The following is a 25195-nucleotide window of genomic DNA, read 5'->3' on the forward strand; positions in this document are numbered from 1 at the left end:
AACAGAGGTGAGTGACTTGCTCAGCATCACATGGCTAATGTCTAAGGCCAGATTTGAACTCAGGAAGATGAGTCCTCTTGTCTATTCATGGCATCAAATTGTAACATTTTTGTGTATGTGTACGTATGTATATTGTATATATGTATATGTATATGTATATATATATATACACACATATATAATATAAAAAAATATATAAAATAACTAAAGAGAATGAACTGTATTGAGCAGAAAATAAGGGCATTTGAACAAAGTAGTATAATGGTTAAATCTATGTATTAGGAAGATCTACTATGAAGGATAGATTAGAAAGAAAAGAGTATATTGCGGGGGAAAGTGAGGGAGGGAGGTATAAAGTTTGCCTATAAAAACAGTCCAATAAAATCATCTAGGGATATGTATGGAATAGAAAGGTCGATAGATTTACAAGATATTGCAGAGATAGAATCAATAATCGTAGCTAATTACATGGTTTTTTTTTTATGGCTGACAAAATGTTTTTGTAGTATTATTAGCTCCACTTTACAGATGAAGAAACTAGGACTGAGAGGTCACACAGTTGGTCTATCTCTAAGGCAGTGTTTGAACTCAGGTTTTCCTGACTCCAAGTCTAATGCCAACAGACTCATACAACTAGAGAGAGCACTGGGGCTGTGGAAGTGGCCTTAGAAGTCTTATCGTACATCTCCTTCATTTTATACTTGATAAAACTGAGGTCCAGAGAAGTTAAATCAAAGACTAAAAAAGATCATACAAGGAATAAGTGGTAAAATTCGGATTCAAACTGAGGTCCAAGTTCATCACTCTTTCCACTGCACTGTGTTAACTCCCCTAAACAACTAAAAATAAAGTGAGAAAGAGATACAATCCAACAAGTCTTTATTAAGCATTTACTAAATACCAAGAAGGTCAACAAGATGGCATAATGGATTAAGTGCCATCCCTGGAGTCAGGAAGATTCCTCTTTCTTAGTTTAAATCCAGCCCCAGGTACTTACTATTTGTGTTACCCTGGGCAAATCACTTAACCCTTTTTGCCTCAGTTTATTCATCTGTAAAATGTGCTGGAGAAGGAAACAGCAAAGCACTCCAGTATCTTTGCCAAGAAAATCCCAAATAGGGTCATGAAGAGTCAGACACAACTGAAACAATTCAGCAATAAAAAAATATACCAAAAACTCTCCTTGGTATCGTGGATACAAACAGAAACAGAAAACAATCCATGTCCTCAAGGAGTTAAAAAACACCACCAAAGAAGATTGAATGAATGGTTTTACCACTGTAAAGAACATGAAATCAGAAGGGGATATAGGGGGAATGGTAATAAGATGACTTTTGGACACATGATTATAGATTCATAGATTTAGAGGTGGAAAGGAAATTAGAGAGAGCTTTGAGTCTAATATGCTCAGCCTATAGATTAGAAAACAAAGTGACTTACCCACAGTCACACATAATAAGTAGCAGAGCCAGGATTTCAGTTGGTCAGTCAATAAACATGTATCAAGTACCTACTATGTGCCAGGAACTGTGCAAATTGCCAGGTATACAAAAAGAAACAAAAAATAGTCCCTGCCCTCAAGGAGTTCACAATCTAATGGGGGACAGAAAAAGCAAATACATATGTACAAATAAGCTACATACAGCTTGCCTAGGAAATAATTAGAAAATGGAAAGCACTAAAGAGCAGTTGGAAAAGGCTTCTCATAAAAGACAGGATTTTAGTTGGCACTTGAAGGAAATCACTGAAGCCAATAGGGGGAGAGGAAAAGAGAGAGTACGTTTCAGGTATGGGGAAAGTCAGAGAAAATGTCCAGTACTAAAAGATGGAGTATCTTGTTCATGGAACAGCAAGCAGGGAAATATCACTGGATTAAGGAATGCATGGTGGTAATTAAGGTGTAAGAAGACTAGAAAGATGGAAAGGGGAAGAGATATTAGAAGATGAAGAGCCAAACAGAGCATTTTGTATTTGATCCTGGAGGCAATAGGGAGTCACTGGAATTTGTTCTTTCAAGGAAGAAATGGACAATATGCCCTGCGCATTTTAAAGAAAGTCAATGAGTAAATTCAGAAACTTGTATTATCACTGACTATGTCTAATAAAAATTCCCAGGTCAAACAAAAAGGTCTTTGTGGTGCCTGTTGGCCTTTTACCAGAAGGTATTGGCTGCCATTTTGGATATTCTCCTCTAGGGAAATCCTGCAGCTGCTCTGAAGGGTTGGATCCTATTTTATTCTTGAATGTCTAGAAAATCAAAGCCTATGAAAGCTTTCCAAATAGCTCCTGGGAAACATAGCTTCTTTTGAAGTTTTTCATTTTTCACTTTCAGCTCTTGTAAGTAGACAGTAGTAGTTGAGTATAAAGAATGATGTTCATATACTAGCCAGGGTTTAATCTATAAACTTGACTTTCCAGATAATGGCTTTACTGCTCAGTGGGCAAGCTTCAAAGGTAATGCATTGATACAGCTGCAATAGGAGTTCCTTGTAAAGCTGGGAATATCAACCCACAAATACGCTGATTAAAAACAGAGGATATAACAAAATATAATTTCTATTAGTTTTTCTGGGTCTGTATTTCCATTTTTCAAAGGATAACGCTAATGCCTAATCACTAAATGGGGATTCTAAAGTCTCTCACAGTTCAAGAGGAAAGCAATCCATAACAGCATATATTCTGCTTTTATGGAATTCAATTTCAGTTTAGCAATCATTGATTAAGTGCTTGCTGTGTACAAAGCCAGGGTTTACAAGATAAAATGATCTACACATTGCTCTTATTGGAGGAGGTAGCGAAAGGAGAAAATACAATGTATAGAAAATGACAGAATACCAGGCAGGATGTTATTAAGTACACAGGAAGATTCCAGACCTTTTATCAATGACTTCAATGCTAATCTCCTTTGACTGAAGGTAAGCATCTTGAGAGCAGGAACTATTTCTTTTTTGTCTTTCTTTGTGTCTCCAGTGCCTAACCAGCACAGTTCCTGGAACATAATAGGTATTCAATAAAGTATTTGCTGGTTGATGCTTTCTTATAAGCTGGGCAGAAGATCACACCATTAGAATTCAGTAGATGTGGTTTCTAGACTTTGTTCAACTACTAAATTGTTATATACATTCAGGCAAGCAACTTACATCTTTGTGCTTCAATTGTCTTATCTATAAAACACAGATAATCTCTGGCTCTGAGACTGGTTTTGAGAATTAAGAGAGATATGAGTATAAAAGGTGTACTTTTTAAAAAACCCTTATCTTCTGTCTTAGTATCAATAGTGTTTACTGGTTCCAAAGCAGAAGAGCAGTAAGGGCTAGGCAATGTAGGTTAAGTGACTTGCCCAAGTTCATGTTGCTAGGAAGTGTCTAAGATCATATTTGAACCCAGGACCTCTCATCTTTAAATCTGGCTCTCAATCTAGTGAGCCACCAAGTTGACCGATATGATGGTGTTTTTAAAAAGCATAAATCACAAACATATAGTGTATTTGTTATCATTTGTCATTTAGGAATTTAACAACTGTCAAAATAAATTTCAGTTGCAAATTCACATCCACAGATCTAAGTAATTTTAAAAGTACACATATTTTATAACAGTAATTTAGATACAAACATGATCAACTACAATTTAACCAAATAAACATTTTGTACACTTGTCAACTCTTGTATAGGTCAAAGACTCTTTATAACAACTAAATGAATAGTTGTTTAAATAGAGTAAACTACTTACTACCAGACCATGATGACAACAACAACAAAAAAGGGATTACATTTTTCTTCTTGTAAATATACTTTTCTTTTAATAATAATTTAATAAATTACTTGTTGATTGATGCACATTCAATTGAAGGATCTTGCTAGTCAACTATACATTCATATTTTAGCAACACAATGATTTTGGAGATTCTTTGGATGTTAGGTTTAAAAATTAACATTAATATTACAATTTTAATTTACATCAAAGTTAGTAAGATCTTGGCAATATTTAATGGTATAGCTAGGTGGTGAAATGAATACAGTGTTAGGCCTACAGTCAGAAAGACTCATCTTCATGAGTTTAGAAAGACTAGGCAAAGTCTAGACTTTAGACTGGGCAAAGTCACTCTTTGCCTCAGTTTCCTCATCTGTAAAATGAGCTGGAGAAGGAAATGGCAAATCACTCCAGTATCTTTGACAAGAAAACCCCAAATAGAATCACAAAGAGTCAGACATGACTGAAAATCACTGAACAACAAAAAATATTTATTATATAATAAATGGCTTCAGCCCAACTCCTTAATAAGGATTCATATTCCTAAAGAAAAAAAAAGTTGAAGCTGTGACACCAAATGGGCTGAAATCTAAAAGCTGTTTTTTTAATTATGGCTGGGGATAGAACTGAAGAATTAAATTATGGATAGTTTAAAACTACCATAAAGTAGAGAAAATGAAATGAATTAGAAGCTTTTCATGCACTTGTGACTCAGATCCTAGAGACTGCTTGAGTCACATAGCCAAAGGCTCAAACAGTGCTTCTGTTTGCTAGATACAAACTACATCACACCAACAAGATGTTCCCTTTTCTTGTGAGGAAACAACCCAAATTTAAGGAACTAAAGATCAGAAGGCTGGACTGTAAACTGCTTAAAAAAAAACAAAACAACTTTAGATATCAGTTTGAAATCCTTTATGGTTTGGGAGAACCTGTGAAGGCGGGTGCTCTGCTGTCATTGTCTTTGAGAGCTTACGGTCACATTCGGACAGTGGTGAGTTGGAATAGGGCTTTATTGGAGTAAACTCTTCTTCAAGAATGGCTTAGATAACCCTAATGCAAATATTAATAATATGGAAATAGGTCTGGATCAATGACACATGTAAAACCCAGTAGAACTGCTCGTTGGCTATGGGAGGGGGGTGGGAGGAAGGGAGGGAAAGAACATAAATCATGGAACCATGGAAAAATATTCCAAATTAATTAATTAAATAAAAAAATTCAGATTAAACATAAAAAAGAATGGCTTAATGCTTTAAGGCAAAAATGGCTCCAGAGGTTCCTTCCAACTCTTCAATATTCTAATATTATTGTCTCCCTAGTGCTTTCACATCCATGGGCACTGAGACCTTATCCCTGACCTTATATGGCAGTCCGTAGAATCTCCCTGATTTGGAAGACCTTGTCTTTCTTAGGGCAGGCTGCCTCTGTTCTGAAGCTATTCCTTAACCCTCTTCCATGTTTCTGAAATTGTCTACATCTAGAATATTTCTATGGTAGAAACTTCCATGCCCCATTGCTTGTGGTTAGTTGGCCAGTCAGTTATGTGTTTATAGATGCATTCAGAGGCAGCTAAATCAAGCAGCCTCTTCAACTCTGGGCCTACAGTCAGGAAGATCTGAGTTCAAATGCAGCCTCAAATACTTAATTTTACTGGGTGACTCTGAGTAAGTCACTTAACCTTGGGTCTGCCTCTGTTGCCTCAACTGTAAGAAGGAAATAATAATAGCAACTCCTTTCCAGAACTGTTACAAGGCTCATAAAAAGATAACATTTGTAACAAATTTAGCACCATGTCTGCCATATAATAGGTGTTCGATAAATGCTCATTTCATTCTTTCCTTATAAATTACCTGTACATGGCTTGTCTGTACCTAGTTACTGTCATGTTCTCTCCTTCATTAGTTTGTAAGCTCCTAGAGGGCAGAGACTCTTTATCTTTCTCTGCCTCTCCACCTAGACTGCTCCATTAGTCTCCCCTATCTCCTCCTGAATTTTCTTTTATTTATTTTTTTAAGATTCAGGAAATCTTATTTAATTAATTAATTTAGAATATTTTTCCATGGTTACAAGATTCCTGTTCTTTCCCTCCCCTATCCCTACCTCTCTCCCATAGCCAACGCACAAATCCACTGGGTTTTACATGTGTCATTGATCAAGAACTATTTCCATATTATTGATATTTGTACTAGCATGATCATTTAGAGTCTATATCATCAATCATATCCCCATAAACCCATGTGATCAAGGAGTTGTTTTTCTTCTATGTTTCTATTCCCACATGAATTTTCTTTTAGATGACCACAATTAATAAGACTTATTAAAACTAAACACCTACTAAGTGTTGGGTACTATGTTAGGCTACACAGTGTATAGGGTATATGTTTCCCTTTGCTTCTTTCATTCAAATAATTTCTGGATTTCTACAAAGCATTTTTGTGGCTAACTTGGAAAGATGCAATGATTTCCCCCTGATTCAATCTTGCCTAATTAATTCAACTTGACAAACATGTTAAAAATGAATACTATGAGCATAGCACTTTGCTAGGTGTTAAAAGACATACAAAATGAAACTGTTCCCATCCTCAAAGAACTTAATTTCTTACTCCCTCTTTGCCTTTCCCTCCTAGAATCCTTTACTTCTTACATTCAGGACTCAGCTCTAATTCTTTCTTCTAGTTGAAGCTTTCCTAATTTTTCCAAGATTCCTGGGCTCACCCTCTCAAAGTATATTGCATTTATTTTGCATATTCTTAAATATGCATGTCATTTCTCCCCAACAGAATATAAATTCTTTGAGGGAGAAGAATATTTCATTTTTGCTTTGCATCCCAGTGCCTGGCACATCGTAGACACTTAATAAATGCCCATTGACCAATTGGTTGATTGTCTAGTCAACATCACAATTTTCTCTTTACCCGTCTCCCCATAAAATAATTTCCCCTTTGTTTAATACAAAGTATTTATGTTTGCTCTATATCTGTATAGCTGCCTGTGTGTTGGTCTGTTCCTTAGACCTAGAATTGTGCCATGCTCACTATGATCCTTGCTATGTCTTGTTAGTACTAAGACAATGTGAATCCTATCATTTTTGCTTCCTTCATACAATATCCAGCATTGGTATATCAACTTTAATGCATATAATTCAATAAGTATGACTAAAGCTCCTAGGTGACATAGTGGATAGAGCATCAGTTCTGAAGCCAGGAAGGCTCACTTTTCATGAGTTTAAATCTGGCCTCAGATACTTACTGTGTGATCCTGGGCAAGTCACTTAACCCTGCTTGCCTCAGTTTCTTCATTGGAAAAATGGAGAAAGAAATGGCAAACCATTCTTTGCCAAGAAAACCCCAAATGGGGTCATGAAGAGTTGGTCATTGAAAGGATGGAACAACAACACCACACAAGATACTGTGCTAGGAATATAAAGAGAGCTAAGTCAGAGAAGTACCTTAAGGTTTGCAAAGCATTTTACAGATCTCATTTGATCTTCACAATAACCATACAAAGTAGGGGCTATTATTGCCCCCATTCTAAATGACCTGCCTATGGTCATATAGCTAGAAAGGGAAGGTAATTGCAAACAAAATACTACAAATGAGTCAGGAAGAGACTTTTGAGAGAGGAGAGGATCTTAGATTTAGAGATAAAAGGCCCTTTGAGATCATTTAGTCTAACCCTCTCATTTTATATTTGAGGAAACTGAGGCCCAGAGATGTTGTGGGGCTTTTTGAAGGTTGAAGAGTTAGTAAGTGGGAAAGCCAAGTCTTCTGACTCCAAACCCAATACTGTTTCACCTGTACCACACTACTGTCCTGACAAAAGTTTCATGGAGGAGATGCCAGTTCAACCCAGCTTTCCAGAATGGAAAGGATTTTAGCAAGCAGAGAAGACAGAAATGAGTGCCTTTCCTGATCCCCTCAACTACTAGTTCCTGCCTTCCCAAATTACCTTGTATCTAATTTTCATTTATTTGTATTTATGCTCTTTAAAGTCATTCTCCATATTTCATATAGTATATAGTTATCTCTGCAGTTAGAATGCAACCTTTTTACAAACTGGGATGATTCTGTTCATTGCATTTGTTTCCCCAGTGCCTGCTATGTGCTCAAAAATACAATGGCAAAATCAATCAATTCATCTACAATAATTTAAGGGCAGCAGGCACTGGGCTAGACATTGAACCATTTCAGGGATGGTGGATGAAAAATCCAATATAGTTGAAACATATAACACTGATGTCCAGAGATACCCATGTCCACTTAAGCAGTGGTCAGGAATAGAAAGAAAGCTTTTGGAGACTGTTGAAAGCCTGTGTCCTGAAAGTACTATTTCCTAATGTATTTTATTGGCACACTAGACTTTCATGAAGAATGCAAGCTGGAAACATCCTGAAACCATGGGTAGAGCTTATGAATCAACCTTGTTTTCTCAATACAAAAAGCTAGCTCACTGCCTGCATGAATGCTTTTATGTAGCCCATTGTAACCCAAACCAGCCTTTGGAAATAGAAAAATCTGGGCTTTTTATCCTTTAAGGATAAGTCTCATCATGAACGCTATTTAAAAATCAATTAAGGTTTTTACCATGGGCTAGCTACAGCATGTCTGGCTTGCAATAAATGCCGTTTCTCATGGCTTGCCAACATTGCCAGTCATACTGCCTGCAATATAAATGAGTTACACTGTGGGTTGAGGGGTACGACAGGGAGAAACTGCTACTCAGTCCTAAAATTGGTTATTTGGGGATTTTCCTCAAAGCAAAAGACAAAAAGCATACCCCCAAAAGCCACTTAATGTTCTCATTAGGACAGTTGTGCTAGTTAGGAACAACAAATTTGTTTCAATTCAGCAAGTATTCCCCTTTTTTTTTTAAAGAAAATTTTATTTAGTCAATTTAGAATATTATTCCTTGGTTACAAGAATCCTATTCTTTCCCTCCCTCCAGTACCCCCACCCCTTCCCATAGGTGACGCACAATTCCACTGGGTATTACATGTGTCCTTGATCAGAACCTATTTCCATTTGTTGTTGTTTGCACTAAGATGATCATTTAGAGTCTACATCCCCAGTCATATTCCCATCGCATCGAACCATGTGATCAAGCATTTGTTTTTCTTCTGTGTTTCTATTCCCACAGTTTTTCCTCTGAATGTGGATAGTATTCATTCTCTTAGATCCCCCCGAGGTGTTCAGGATCACTGCATTGCCACTAATGGAGAAGTCCATTACATTCAATTGTACCACAGTGTATCAGTCTCTGTGTACAAAGTTCTCTTGGTTCTGCTCCTTTCACTCCGCATTAATTCCTGGAGGTCATTCTGGTTCACATGGAATTCCTCCACTTTATTATTCCTTTGAGCACAATAGTATTCCATCACCAATATATACCACAATTTGTTCATCCATTCCCCAATTGAAGGGCATCCCCTCATTTTCCAATTTTTGGCCACCACAAAGAGCACAGCTATGAATATTCTTGTACAAGTCTTGTCCTTTATTATCTCTTTAGGGTACAAACCCAGCGGTGCTATGGCTGGATCAAAGGACAGACAGTCTTTTAGTGCCCTTTGGGCATAGTTCCAAACAGCAAGTACTTCTTAAAGGCTACATTATGTGCTAAAGACTAGGAATGTGGGGGCAGCTGGGTAGCTCAGTGGATTGAGAGCCAGGCCTAGAGATGAGAGGTCCTAGGTTCAAATCTGGCCTCAGACACTTCCCAGCTGTGTGACCCTGGGCAAGTCACTTAACCCCATCGCTTAGCCCTTACCACTCTTCTGCCTTGGAGCCAATACACAGTATTGACTCCAAGATGGAAGGTAAGGGCTTTAAAAAAAAAAAGACTAGGAATGCCCAAAATTCTACTCTAATCAGGGAAGGCAAGGCAAAATATGAATACTTATGAAACAAGTCAAGGTAACTGTATTATATTTTAGGGAAGATGTGAGATGGGAGAAATCCCTTCTGCCTCTAGTGAAGAGGGTGATGGGGTGGCAGTGAGGGGAACTTCTTAGAAGATATAATAACTCTTGATCTGGGAGAAGAGTTAAATTCCAAAAAGTAGAAGGTGGAAGTAGAATGTATATATTATGCCATGACTTTATAAGAAGGGAGGAAAGGGTAATGCTGTATAGATTCATAACTAGGAAAAAGGGACCAGGGCACCAATTTTAAAAAGTATGATTCCTTCTCTGGTAGTCCCCCAGTTGGCTTCCCCTTGGCACCATAGTCCCCTACAATATTCTTGCTACATCTTAAGGGAAACTTATTCCTCTGCCAAGCTCCACCCTGTCCCCTGTAAGCCATTTTATCTCTTTTTCTTTATTCCAGAGACTGGATAATTGGGGGGCACCACCTATGTTATAAGGGAATAGGTCATTCTAAAGTCTGGACCATCCCTCCACTACTTGAACCCTACAATGAGGTGCTAAAACAACAGAGACAATATGAGACAATGAAGGTAACATCAGCACATGCTAAAAGGAGGCTCTGAAATTCTTAATCTTGGTCATGGACCCCTTTGGCAGTCTGGTAAAACCTAGGGACCTCTCCTCAAAATAATGTCTGTTGTCAATATTCACAACTAAAGTTAATGTTACATTTCAATTAGAGATTAATGAAGATAATGACATTTTTTTTCCTATTCAAGTCCATGGACCCTTGAAGGTCAGTGATCCCCAGGCTGTGAAATCCAGCTATGCTCCTCCCTAGCTTAGCCCTATCTTGTTCCGGTCTTCTTGCCTTTCCCCAAGGTCTCCCTAACCATCTATCCATTATAGTTGCTCTAGGTGCTAGAATTCCTATTATATCTCTGACTGTGTGTACAATTAGGTCAAGGAGGGCCTAGAAGCCATTAGGAAGTTATAATAATAATTCAAGACAGAAGTAATGAGTATGGACTATGAGCAGAAAGAAAAAGGCTGAGGAGTTAAAACTCAGGATTTGGCAATTTATTGGATATGAAGAGGTGACAAGAATAGGAGGAATCAAAGATTGCTGATATTTCCAGATTATAGAACTGGGACAGGCCATTAACAGAGAAGGGAAATTAGGAGGAAAAGCTAATTTGGAAAAAAAAGATTATTTGGTTTTGGATATGCTGAATTGGAAGAACTGACAGGACATTCAGAAAGACTGATGTCAAGATGATAGTTGAAAATACATCTAAAAACATGTAGAAGAAACTCAAAAGAAGTTTAGAAGATGGCAAAAATAGGGTAATTTTGTTAATTCTATGATGACTTTAATATAAACTTCTTTAAAAGTGCAACAATAGAGAACAGTATCAAATTTATAAGAAAACAAAGCATTCTTCAACTGACAACTGGTCAAAGGATATGAACAAGCAAATCTCAGATGAAGAAATCAAAACTATGTTTACTCAAATGAAAAAATTGCTTCATATCAGTTAATTAGAGAAATGCAAATTAAACAACTCTGAGGTTTTCCTCATAACTACCAGACTGGCTAACATGACAAAAATGAAAAATGATAAATGTTGGAAGGGATGTGGAAAAAAAGGGGCACTTATACACCATTGGTGGAGCTGTGATCTGATATAGAGAGTAATACCCTTTGACCAAGCAATATTACTACTAGGTCTGTATGCCACAGAGATTCAAGATAGAGGTAAAGGGTGTACTTGTAGAAAGATATTTATAGCAGCTTTTTTTGTAGTGGTAAAGAATAGGAGTCCAAGGAGGTTTCCATCCATCAGTTGGGGAATGGCTGAACAAGTTGTGGTATATGGTTGTTACAGAATACTATTGTACCATAAGAAATGACCAAACAAGATGACCACAAAAACCCTAGAAAGACTTATATGAAGTGATATAAAATGAAATAAGTGGAACTAGGAGAATGTTGTACACTCTAATAACAATAATGTATGATGATCAACTATGAGTGACTTTATTAACATGGCAAGGATAAAGGACAGCTCCAAGGGACTCATGATGAAAAAGGAAGGAACAGATGGAATGGGGATGTAGACTGAATAATATCATTCTTCACTTCATTTTATCTATGAATTTTTCTCTAGATTAAGTAATATGTATCTTGTTTCACAACATGCTGAACATGGAAATATATATTGTATGATAACATGTGTAGAACCTAAATTTTATTACCTCTTTTTGGCGAGAGAGGAGGAGTAAGAAGGAAGAGAACATGGATTGCAAAATAACAGAAAATGAATATTAAAAATTATATTGACAATGTAATATAAAAAAAATAAATGTGTAAGAGGCTTACAATTTATTACATAATTCTTTTTATAAGTTGAAATGTTAATGTTTATTTGTGATTGATACATTCATAATAAAAAAGACAAATATTTTAAAATGCAAGTTTGGAACCTGAGAAATATCAGGTAGATCTAGTTCTCCAAATTATCATTACAGAAGAGAAAACCTAAATTGTGGGAGAGAATGAGATCTCCAAGAAAGATTGTCTAAAGAGAGAAAAGAAGGCAAAGACAAAGATCTTAGGAAATATTCATATTCAGGTGGTAGGAGGAATAAGATAAGCTAGTAAAGACTGTTCCTTAGTCAGAGAGGTAAAAGGAAATTAGAAATAGACAATGTCTCAGAAGCCAAAGTGGACAAAGTATAATAAGAAGTAAAGGGCTGGCAGCATCAGATGCTTCAGGGAAGTCAAGCAGAAGGAAGACTGGAAAGAGCCACTATATTTGATCACTGGGGACTTTTGAGAGAGGAATGTTAGTGAAATGATGGAGATGAGAATTGGCCTGCAGTGAGTGGCAGCTAGTATAGATTAGTTTTGCTATCATTGTGTAAGGTGGGTAATAGGGTCAAAGGGAAAAAGCTTTAAGGAATTCTACAACTCCTTCCCTTCTTTCTCCAACTTCCTCTAGCCTCCACCCACACCCCCACACAAGGAAGACTAGCTTATAAATAGGCTCTTGACTCCCTTGTTGCTTTTCTTTAAAGAGAGAGACTAAAGGTATACAGAAAAGGGAAATAATTGAATAGTGCATGGAGAAAGAATTCAGAGTACTGGTGAAAACCAAGGAAACACTGAGACAAGAAGAAAAGGCATCTGACCAAGACAAAGATGTTATAAGGCACAAAGGAAGGAAAAGCTTATATTAAATCGCTAATATCTTTTTTAGTCAAGTAAAAGATAGGTTATCAATAACCTAAGAGTGAAGGGGAAAAGTGGAAGTGGGCATTGGAGAAAAATGGAAATTTTTGTCATGGAAAAATATGATGGAGAGTTGATAGCACAAGCAGAAAAGGGTTGGTATACAGAAATGGCTACTCAGATAAGGGAAGATATTATTAATTAAATAATTGAATTAATTATTCATATCACATATACCCCATCACCATGATCTCCAGAATTTTTTTTAGCAGTGTTTGGTGACTTGGGAGCAGGAGCAGAAAAGGCAGATAACTGGGTGAGAGTTTTCCAGAGCAGGGGCTTACTAAGACAGGAACACTAAAGATCATATGGGGCAAGGGATTCACCAGTAGGAGTGAGTATGCTGTTGTAATGGGTCTAGATGGGGCAGGGAAATGAATGAAGCCAAGCAAGAGTGACAGCCCAGGAATAAAAAAGGAGCTGTAATATCTCTGGGAATCGCTCTTTCATAATCTGCTTCTTGGTTTTAATACATCATGCCACAACATTCCTAGGTATTGGTTGTAAAGTTAAACATATCTATTTAATAGCCCCATAAAGTGACTGGGAATTAGGGTTTCCAGATGTAGATTGTCTGCAGCAGAGAAAATATGGACTCCTAATTCGTATACTCAGATGAAAGTAAGGAGAAACTGAAGACTTTCATTTGCTTATGTGAATCTTAAAATTTCTCAGACTCTACCTTGGAACATTATCTTAAGGTTATGGTTAGGGTTATTCCCCATTTAAACAATGGACATACTTGATCAGGAATGTATGGCGAACTTAATATTATTACTCCACCCATACTTAGGCATAACTTAGGGGAAAATAAAGTTGTAAAACTCCTTAATGAACAATGAAAAAGTACTTAACTCACACTTATAGTGAGACCAAAACCTTAAGCTAGGTCTATTTTTAGATCTAATACAAAAGGGTGCTAAGTTCCTATGAAGGTCAAATTAATCACTAAAAGGTCAAGCAATTTGCAAGGGGCAAGCTTATCAAAGAAGTGTGAAGTACTCAAAAGATATAATCTACCCAGAGAAGGTGAGAACTAAAAACTAAGAATGGGCTGACCTGGGAAAAGCGTCTACTGTAATTGGTAGACGTGAAAATTTAGGGGAGGTGACACAAGAGCAAATTTTCTTTAAAAGGAAGGAGCTGGAGGGCTCTAAAAGTAGTTCAGCTTCAGAAGCTGAATTGGAGTATATTCCTTCTCTGGTAGTCCCCCAGTTGGCTTCCCCTTGGCACCAGTCCCCTACAATATTCTTGCTACGTCTTAAGGGAAACTTAGGACTTGAAACCCACATTTTTGATGGTCACACTTAAAAGAATCTAGCCTAGCCCTTAGGACTCTTCTGCTTTGGAGCCAATACACAATGTGTATTGGCTCCAAGATGGAAGGTAAGGGTTAAAGAAAAGAAAAGAAAAGAAAAGAAAAGAAAAGAAAGGAAAAAAAAGAAAAGAAAAGAAAAGAAAAGAAAAGAAAAGAAAAGAAAAGAAAAGAAAAGAAAAGAAAAGAAAGAAAAGAAAAGAAAAGAAAAAGAAAAGAAAAGAAAGGACAAGAAAGGACAAGAAAGGAAAAGAAAAGAAAAGAAATCTTTCTCATAAGAATTGGACAGGGGCTGTTTAGCTAGAGTGAAAAAGATTCTGACTGATATCTAAATGAGCTAATAGTGTGACCTGGCAACCAAGAGAAAATAAATGCAATCTGCATTAACAGAGGTATACTGTCTAGAACAAATATGCTGACTGGTAAGACTACAACTGGAAATCTGTGTTCACTTTTAGACAACACAGTTTAAGAAGGAGCACCTGGCCCATATCCAGAAGATTGCATCCAGAACAGGGAGGAGCTTGGCTTCAAGACCTTACAAAGGTCAACTAAAGCAACTGGAAATGTTTTGGGGAAGAATATACTACCTTTGGAGAGAGGGGAGTTGATAGACATGATTGCTGTCCTTCATTAAAATTGGGACACCAACTAGCATTAATGCGCAGAAGTTGTAAAGGACCCAATTTCAGGCTTTGTGTAAGGGATAGATTACTAACAAAGCTGTTCACAAGAAGAATGGGCTACCTTAGGAAGGAGCTGGTTCCACTTCAGTGGAGTTCTTTGAGCAGAAGCTGGATGACTGACTACTTGTCTGGGGAAAAGGCAAATTCCTGTTCATATAGGTTGGACTCAGTGACTTCTGGGGGTCCTTTCAACTCAGATTCTGGTAGCCTTATGTAACTTGGACTACAATCCAATGTCCATACTTTGTTGACAATTCTTAGGCCACTTATATAACCCATTCTTCCTTTACTTCTTTCACACACACCACCACCATGACCTATACACCTAACACACACACACACACACACACACACACACACACACACACATCTTACTGATACCATTTTTAAAACTCTTTATTTTCTGTCTTAAATACTAAGTTATTAGTTCCAAGGCAGAAGACCATTAAAGGCTGAGTAATTGGGGTCAAGTGCCTTGTGTAGGGTCACCTAGCTAGGAAGTGCATGAGGACAGATTTGAATCAAGGAATTCCCATCTGTAGAACTAGTTCTCTATCCACTGAGCCACCTAGATGTCCCCAATACCATCTTCTTGCAAAAGTGGGGAACTATAGCCAAAGAACATTGCATTAATTGTCAGATGTGGTTGATGTACTGGTTAGTTTTGTTGTTCCTTTGTTTCAGTAGTATCTGACTTTTTGTGACGGTATTTGACATTTTCTTGGCAAAAATAAAAAAAAGAATAGTTGGCCCTTTTCTTCTCCAGCTCATCTTTAAAGATGAGGAAACTGAGACAAACAGGTTTAAAGTCGATTGCCCAGGGTCATACAGCTAGTGTCTGAGGCCAGATCTGAACTCAGGAAGTCTTTCTGTCTCCAAGCATGGTACTGTCAACTGTGCCACCTGGCTGCCCTGATTGGTTTTGCTGAAGTGCTTTTATTCACTTTTAAATTCTTTGCTTTGGATGCTAGTTGGGAAGCAGAGGAGGAAAGAATATATTTAGAAATTAAAGCAATTTAAAAACAAAAGATAGCAAAAAAAGATATGTAGTTGAAAGGTATGAAGAGTAGAAGATAGAGAGCTGATCTTAAAGCCAAGATCTACGTTCAAGTCCTGCCTCTGAAACAATGGTTGCATGACTGGGCAAGTCACTTAACCTATAAGTGTTATAGGAAACTGAAAGGTCCAGTCCCTACTTTTATGGCTAAAGAGTACTTTATTCTTGAGAGAAAGGGGAGCCTCCCATCTTTTCAGTTATGTAGAACAAGCACACTCCAATGAATTATTAACTATTGTAATTGCTCTTCCTTCTTTGTTTATTTTGAGCCACCTCTTGAATCTGACCAATATTGGCCCAATGCAGGAACTAATTTACCTGAAGAATTCAGTACTGATACACTAGCAAACCTTCAGTGAAACCATAAAGAGTAAGATTCCTTTACTCAGTTTCAGCAACCCTGATTTTAGGGACAAAAGCAAAAACAAACAAAACCTGATTTTAGTTCTAAGAATGGGAACATGGAACTTCATCTCTCCTCCTCCAACAATTTTTCTGAGAGAGATGGGGCAGGATGTCATTATTCACCACAGATAGATAAATGATCCTTTTTTTTTTTTAAGAAAAAAAAATTGGATTTTAAATTACTTACAGAAAAAGAGATCAAAAAAAGCCTCTCAAAGTCATGCTTTGTGGCTGAAATGTGAAAGATGAGTTCTAAACAGCCAAGCTACATTTCTCTCTGAATAACATGCCTTTCCTAAAAATTAAAAAAAAAATTTTTTTAAAGGCACAATGTGGCCCAAGGTATTTTTGATTCTGAAAAGAAGACGTTTGAAAAATTGTTGAAAACACCTGAAACAAAGCTCTGTTAAGCAATCCCATCCATTGCCTGTGAGTTTTTTCCAAACTGAAGAGATTAGAAAGAAAAGATTTAGGAGGAGAAAAACCTAATTAAATTGGCACAGATTCCAACATTCTGAACAGATGCACTTAATAAAAAGAGGAATTAAGTGAAAAATGAGGATATGCTGGCTGGCCTGCTCATAAATTACCTTTTCAGGAACACAGAATTGCTAAAGGGCCAGTTTGGGGTGGAGAGCTTCAAACGCTTTCAGACTAATGCATTTGTTCCATTTAAATTGAATGTTGACTAAATTGGACAAGCTACTGTATTTATTTAAAGGGTAACATATCAAAGCATGGCCAGGAGTAAATCATGACAAAACATTCATCCTGGTGCCTAGACTAAATGAAATGATAGGGGAGCTGAATGGATGAGATTAAGGATATGAATCAACATGAATAACTTCTCAGCTGTCCTTATACTTCACTTCCAAGTTATCAGATCATAACAACTGTAGGTTCCTCCACCCCATCTCCTGGCTACTAGAAACTTCTCACCTTGTCTGACTCAAACCTCTCCATTTTGACATCTATTTCCATTTTGCTTTTCCATAAACAAGATAGTTGACTTATTTCTCTTCAACTAAGATTTTAACAACAACCTAAATCCAAATCTGGCTTCAGACACTTACTAGCTGTATTGATGTGGGGCGTTGACCTTGGTCGAGTCATTTAACCTGTTTGCCTCAGTTTCCTCAACTGTAAAATGAGCTGGAAAAGGAAATGGTAAACTACTCCAGTATGTTTGCCAAGAAAACCCCCAAAAGGGGAGATGAAGAGTAGGACACAACTGAAAATGACTGAACAAGTACAGCCAAATTACCCCCATGTGTAGTTAAAGCAAAACTTACTCATGTGCTCATGATCAAGACAGGAGTGAGACTTCTCAGTTGACAGAACCTTACTATATGATTGGTTTACTCTTCCACAGTCCATTACTAAAAGAGATCCAACTACCCCAGCTATAACTGAATAATGCCAGATATCAAATCTTTTCCATAAACTATCCAAGGTATCAGCAATACTTTTCTCTCATTTTCCCTCTCAACTCCCAATCATACTTTGCTTGAATCTGTAATTTTCACTCTGATTCCCTAGAAGATGTTACTTCCTGATCAGGGAACAAGGGCTACCACATGAAAAGAAACACACACACACACACACACACACACACACACACACACACACACACAAATACAAATTCAAGGACAACCTCTTGTTAATGGTGGATCTAATTAAGTATGAGCTCACTAATTTCCAAAGAGCAGACTGAAGAGTCACTTATATTTGTTGTCTCAGATAATGCTGCTGGTCCACTAGCATTTTAGTGAGCTTGGAGGAAAGTTGTTTTTATTTATTTAACTCTTACTTTAGGTTAATTTCTTCAACATCTCCTCCAATCTATCTCTCCATTTCTTCTTCTGTCATCACCCTGGTACAAACCTTTATTACTATCATTTGGATTTATGAAATCATTTAATCACTTTTCCTGGTACATTTTCTTACTCTCCAGTCTGTCTTTCATATCCCTGCCAGAACGATCTTTCTAAAGCAGAGATTTGTGGGGGCAGCTGGGTGGTTCAGTGGACAGAGAGCCAGGCCTAGAGATGGGAGGTCCTAGGTTCAAATCTGGTCTCAGCCACTTCCCAGCTGTGTGACCCTGGGCAAATCACTTGACCCCCATTGCCTAGCCCTTACCACTCTTCTGCTTTGGAACCAATATACAATATTGATTCCAAGATAGAAGGTAAGGATTTTATAATAAATAAATGAATAAAAAAGTAGAGATTTGCTCATGGCACTGCTATAGAAAAAATCTCCAACCATCTCCTACTGCTTACTAAGCAAAGTTTAAACTCCTCCATGTGTCGTTCAAAGCCCTCCACACCCTAAAACCACCCTAAGTTTTCAGTCTTATCTCATTTACTACTACTTCTTTTCAGATAGTCTACAGTCTGTCTAAATTTAGATTTTTTAGATGTTTTTAGATGTTTTTTTTTTGACACCTGAATATACAATGTACACCTCCAAGCCTTTGCTTAGCCTAATTCTAAGTCTGTGTATATATATATGTATATATATATATATATATCCATCCTTTTTTTTAAACCAGATAAATTTCCTTGAACTCAAAGCCACCTCTCTTCCAGGAAGCCTTCCCTAAACTCCCATTAATAATATTACCCTCTGAACCTCATGAAGGACTATTTCATAACAATAAAATACTTATAATTGGCAGCTCATTGGAATGAAGTGGATAGGGTGTTGAACTTGGAGTCAGGATAATCTGAGTTTGAATCCTACCTCATATATTTCCTAGCTGTGTGATCCTGGGTAAGTCACTTAACCTCTCCAGCCTCAGTTTCAATACTCTCATCTATAAAATGGGGTGAATAATACCACCTACTAACAAAGTTGTTGCGAAGATCAAATGAGATAATTTACATACAACATTTTGCAAGGCTTAAAAGATGATACAAATATTGGCTATTATTTATTATTATATAACAATATGAGAAGTATAATGCATAAAGAGCACTTGGATTCAGGAAAACTTGGGTTCAAGAACTGCCTTTTTAGGTACTAGTTCTGTGACCCTGGGTGAGGTATTTTACAACTCAGTGCCTTAAGCAACTCTCTAAAGCTAGAACTTGCAGAGATAGGTATCTGTATTGGTAGGAGTTACCTCACCTGGAAGTTCCCTATGCCAATGAAATAAAAGATGTAGATAATCACTTTCCCTATGGCGTATTATGGTTATGACTTAACAGCCTAATCTAGTGGCTTTTTCTTAATCCTCACCCTTCTTGAACTCTCTGAAGTCTTGGCCACTATCTACCATCCTTTCCTCCTGGACACTCCTTTCTCTAGGTTTTCATGACATTGCTCTCATCGGGTTCTCCTCCTCTTGCTAGATCTTCTTCCAGGCCATACCACTAATTACGAGTCGATCCCAAAGTCTGTGATAGACCCCAATTTCTTTCCTTTCTATATTATATTACTTGACAATTTCATTAGTTCCCATGAATTCAATGATCTCTCTGCTAATGATTCCCAAATCTATATATTTAGCCCCAATATCTCTTGAGTTCCAGTCCTACATTACCAACTAGCCTATTTGCTCTTCCTTTAACATGACACTCCATCTCCAATTTCCATTATATTGCATTCACTATTGTATTAGGGAATTAATTTGAGGATTAAGATGATTGAAAGATAAGATCAGACAACCTCCTCCCTCTTCTTCTCCCTTCCCTTTTTTTCCTCCATTCTCCCTTCCCCTTTCTTTAGTTGGTGACACTGAAATCAGCTCTGAGTGAGTATCTTGAAATATCAGGCAGATAACTAACTCTCTTTGATTAGTTTAAATAAGGGGGTTTACTTAGGAGAAGGGGAAAGATAGGGAAGTTGATGGGAGAGAGGGTTTGGGTTTCCCTCATCCTAAAATACTCCTAAATTGAAAGGTAGTGGAATATAGTCTTCAATTGGGAAGATGACTAACAGTTTTGAGGATTTTAGTCACTTGAGTCTTGTAGGGAGAAATCAGTGAGAGCAGGATCTTTTCAGACCTTACTCCATCTTGTCTCCAGAGAAAGAGACCAACTCTCTCAGTTTGGCTGTTCCTTGCTTCTTTCCCGGTCACCATTCCATTCAGAATGCTTTCCTTGATTGGCAGTTCTGCAAATCTTGTTCCTTTGGCTATGCTGCAGGCTTTTTTCCAATTTTTCTCATCCAAACTATCCCCCACACCTAGGATGATTTCTATTCTCACTTCTGCTTCTAAATTCCATAGTTTCCTTCAAGAACCAGCTCAAATCCTACCTCCTATACAAGATCTTTCCAGGTCCCTCCTTCTCTATCACCTTCTCTCTTCACCTTCCATTTTCATTGAATATATCTTGTATGTACATAACTTTTTGTATCTTGTGTCTGCCATTAGAATGTGAGCTTTTGGGAGTCAGGAGAAGGTTTTTGTTTGTTTGGGTTTTTTAGCCTTTCTTGTTATTGCCAGGGCTTAGCACAATGTTTGATACATATAGCAGGCATTTAATAAGGCTTGTTGAATGATTAAATTGAATACTGAGGATGCTTAAAAACTGTGCCTATATTGTGCTATTTTCAGGTCAGTTATTTTTACGTCATTTCTAGCTCTTTGTGACCTCCATTTAGGGTTTTCTCCGCAAAGATAGTAGAGTAGTTTTCCATTTTTCTTCTCCAGATCATTCTATAGAGGAAGAAACTGAAGCAAACAGGGAAAGGAAAGGAATGAAATGATAAACTGACTTTGTAAGACCTTTTTGTAATTCCTGTCCCCAGCTACCAGGGCCTCCACTCAAACTATTTGTATTTGTTTTGCCCATATTTAAATTTAAACATATTGCCCCCTTTAAGAAAATATAAGCTCCTTCAGGGCAGAGATTGTTTTATTTTTGTCTCTGTATACATAAGCACATAGCATAGTATTTGGCACATAGTAGGTACATAATAAATGCTTGCTAAGTAATTAAAGAATGATTAAAATGTCTCCTCAATTCACTTGATCCTTTGTTTTTTATTTGCTCCCAAAAGGACCAGCACAGCCCTTATGTGCATCACAGATGTTAACAAATATCTGATAAGTTAATGAAAATAGATGTCCAACAGGTTGCTATATAGTCAACTAAAATGAAGCAGAGGGTAAAGTCATGATTAATCATAATAGCTCATATTCATATAGCTATTTTAAAGTTTTCAAAGCACTCAATACACATGATCTTATTTTTAAATAGATCTTATAATCTATTTCCCTCACTTTTTTATTTGTTGTCAGTCTCTCAAGGAAGCACAGCTACAAGAAGTAAGGAAAAGTTGTGGAATTCTGGGAAACAAAGGAAAGACCAACTTAACAGAGAGTCATCATGGGCTAGGCTGCCCTTCCTGAACACAAACACCAACTACTCCAAGAATTAAAAAAAAAAGAGCACTCCGATGCTCTAAGGGATGTCAGTCTTTGGTCCTGTACACCATGTCTTCAGTGGGCAGATTCTGTAGCTCGTTCCAAAAGCACCTCCGAGATAAGTTTCTGGATAATACTTAACAGTCAAGGATTGCCTTCCTAAGCTCATGATTCACCTGCTTAAAAAAGATCTGGGGCTCTGTTTTGCTGTTTCTTTGTAACCATAAGAGTATATTCTTTTTTTTTTTTAAACCCTTACCTTCCATCTTGGAGTCAATACTGTGTATTGGCTCCAAGGCAGAAGAGTGGTAAGGGCTAGGCAATGGGGGTCAAGTGACTTGCCCAGGGTCACACAGCTGGGAAGTGGCTGAGGCCAGATTTGAATCTGCCCCCAAGAGTATATTCTTATTGCAAAAATCTAAGTAAATCAGGGGCAGCTGGGTAGCTCAGTGGATTGAGAACCAGGCCTAGAGATGGGAGGTCCTAGGTTCAAATCTGGCCTCAGCCACTTCCCAGCTGTGTGACCCTGGGCAAGTCACTTGACCCCCATTGCCTAGCCCTTACCACTCTTCTGCCTTGGAGCCAATACACAGTATTGACTCCAAGATGGAAGGTAAGGGTTAAAAAAAAAATCTAAGTAAGTCACAAGTAAATAAGCAGAATTCTTACTGGAGATGGGCACACTGATAATTTTGGTCAAACATTGATGTGGTGTGGATTGTTTCTGGTAGCTAATAATAGTATATGATTGATAAGTGTTAACCAGAAACACATATATACGTGTTAATAGGTGACTGCTTTCTCCACACTCTTTAACCCAGAGATCTCACTATTAGGCACATCCCCCCTCCTCCCACTGCCCCCTAAAAGGTCAAGCACAGGAAGAAAAGCCCCACACATATCAGAATATTTAAAGCAATACTATTTGTAGTAGCAAAGGACTAGAAACAAAGCAGATGTACATCAGTCGGTGTGTGGAAAAATTGTGATACATAATAATAATAATAATAACAACAGTTGCTAGCATTCATACAGTGTTTTAAGATTTCCACAATGCTTTAAAGACATTGTTTAGCTTTACATGTAAAACCTTTATCAAACTGCTTGTCTTCTCAATGAGAGAGGAGAGAAGGGAGATGGAAAAGAATTCAGAAATCAAGATTGAAAAAAAAAGGTTAAAAATAGTTTTTACATGTAAATGGAAAAAATATCTTAAAATATTGTCTCATTTTATCCTCACAACAACCCAGTGTTAATCATTATTATCTCCATTTTACAGGTGAGGAAACTGAGGCATCTAGACAGTGGTTATATAATTTGCCCAGGGCCACAGTTAGTAAGTGTCACACAGGTTTGAACTCAAGTCTTCCTGACTCAAGGTCTGATGCTTTTATACATTGTGCCACACAGATGAAAATTCTATGCCATAAGATCAATCAACTAATATTTATTAATAAGAACAAATGATGGATATAACAATGAGAGAACAGAACCAGGAAAACTAGAGACAATAATACTGTAAATAGTAAGAACAATGAAAAAAGGGCAATTAAACAATGGCCAATCTTGTCCCTGAAGAAGAGATGACAACATGTGCCCCCCCTTCATGATTTTTTTTAAACCTTTACCTTCCATCTTAGAATCAATATTTTGTTTTGGTTCTAAGGCAGAAAAATGGCCAAGGACTAGGCAATGGGGGTTAAGTGTCTTGCCCAGGGTTACACAGCTAGAAAGAGTCTGAGGTCAAATTTGAACCCAGGACCTCCTGGCACTAAGTTTGGCTTTCAACCCACTGAAACACCTAATTGCTCCCCTCCCTCTCTTCTTCATAGAAGTTGGGGGATCACAAGATGGAATCTCGTATGTATTGTCAGACTCTGTTGATGTGTGTGAGTGGTAAAGTGGAGAGAGTACTGGACTTGGTATCAGTTTAGACCTAAATCCAAATCTTGACCTGGTCACCTAGTGACTCTCTCAGTTTCTTCATCTGTAAAAAGATATAATCTTCACATCATAGAATTGTTGTAAGGATCAAACAAGATAACATCTATAAAGTACTTATAAACAAACCTTAATATGTTATATAAACGTTAGCTAGTAGTAGTAGTAGTAGTAGTATAGTACTTTTGATGAAATATTTTGTTTTTTCTTGGGATACCAATAGCTTGCTAGGTAAGGGAATTGGAGGGGAATATTTGGATTTTAAAATTATATAAATAAAAAACATCAACAACTTTTAAAAATGTTTGGTGAAAGAAAAAAACATCACTGATTTCACATACTGTTGAGAACCTTCAGAAAGGTACTTACCGGTATTTCAGTAATTCTGGAGAATATTTTGATTTTGCTTTGAAAATCACCTGCAATGACAAAGAAAAATGACATCGTGTGAGAGGACAGCAAGTCCACAGTAGCAGAAATTAATGGCATCCTTGTAAATTTCCTATACTTTTTGCTTTTTTAAGGGTCCTGAAGCCCTGAGAAATGTGAATCGTATGGTCAAAAAGATGATGGCATAAATTTTGTGAAGTGGCTCTGAGTATTTCAGGCTAAACCTTTTACACACAGTGAAATCGTCAAAACAAGACTTCATGTCGCCAACTTTTCTTTTATTTTAGGATTCTAAATTTATTGCATGCTTTCTGTAAAGGCAAATTCTGCCATCATCAACCTGATCTCAAAATTCTCACTGACCTAAGTGAGTGCAACAGTGGTCACCAAACCAACGTGGGAATTTCAGACTGTTGTTATTTCAATGTGATTTAACTGTCTGTTGGCCCATTCTTCACCCCTCATAGCACATTTTGAAATAACAAAAATCTTCCTGACTTCAATGACCTCAAAGTAGATTGTTTTCTTTGGGAGAAATGCAAACTCTGCATGCATATTTAACATTTGTAAAATGTTAAATAAAAATACACACAAATAAATTGAAAAATATATACACATATAAAATCTCATTTGATCTTCACAACAGCCCTGTTTTGGTAGATGCTATTTTACAGAGAAGGAGACTGAGGCTGAGGCCCAGAGAGGTTGAGAGAATTGCTCTGGTTCCCACAGCAGCTTTTGAACCTATGTCTTGTTGACTTTACATCTACTGGCCTATCACACTGCCTATCAAAAGCTTCATTTGGAATTTTCCTTTACTCTTTTGAGTCTTGAAACATTGAGAAATGTGTTTGGCTTTTGTTACCAAGTCATGTCCAACTCTTCAGGATCCCATTTGGGACTTTTTAAGCAAAGATTCTGGAGAGGTTTGCCATTTCCTTCTCCAGTTCATTTTATAGAAGAGGAAATTGATACCAACAGGGTTAAGTGGCTTGTCCAGAGTCACAAAGCTTGAACTCAAGTCTTCCTGACTCCAGGATCAGTGCTCTGTCTAGCTGCCCCAAGTCTTCAAAATTCTTATCAAATAACTTTCCACTGGCCTATCAATTT

The 25195-nt window shown here is 37.3% G+C and overlaps 1 protein-coding gene across 1 annotated transcript in view; it reads right to left on the bottom strand.

Annotated features, from left to right (window-relative positions):
• The window catches only part of GPR137B (G protein-coupled receptor 137B), a 113633-nt gene that overhangs the window by 34010 nt on the left and 54428 nt on the right, over window positions 1-25195 (bottom strand). The window contains exon 2 of the mRNA XM_001378360.3: window positions 24065-24114. Within this exon, the coding sequence (XP_001378397.1) occupies window positions 24065-24114 (50 nt within the window). The remainder of the gene's footprint in view (window positions 1-24064; window positions 24115-25195) is intronic.

The sequence above is a fragment of the Monodelphis domestica genome, chromosome 2 (genome assembly GCF_027887165.1).
Source record: "Monodelphis domestica isolate mMonDom1 chromosome 2, mMonDom1.pri, whole genome shotgun sequence".
In the NCBI taxonomy this organism is placed as follows: domain Eukaryota; kingdom Metazoa; phylum Chordata; class Mammalia; order Didelphimorphia; family Didelphidae; genus Monodelphis; species Monodelphis domestica.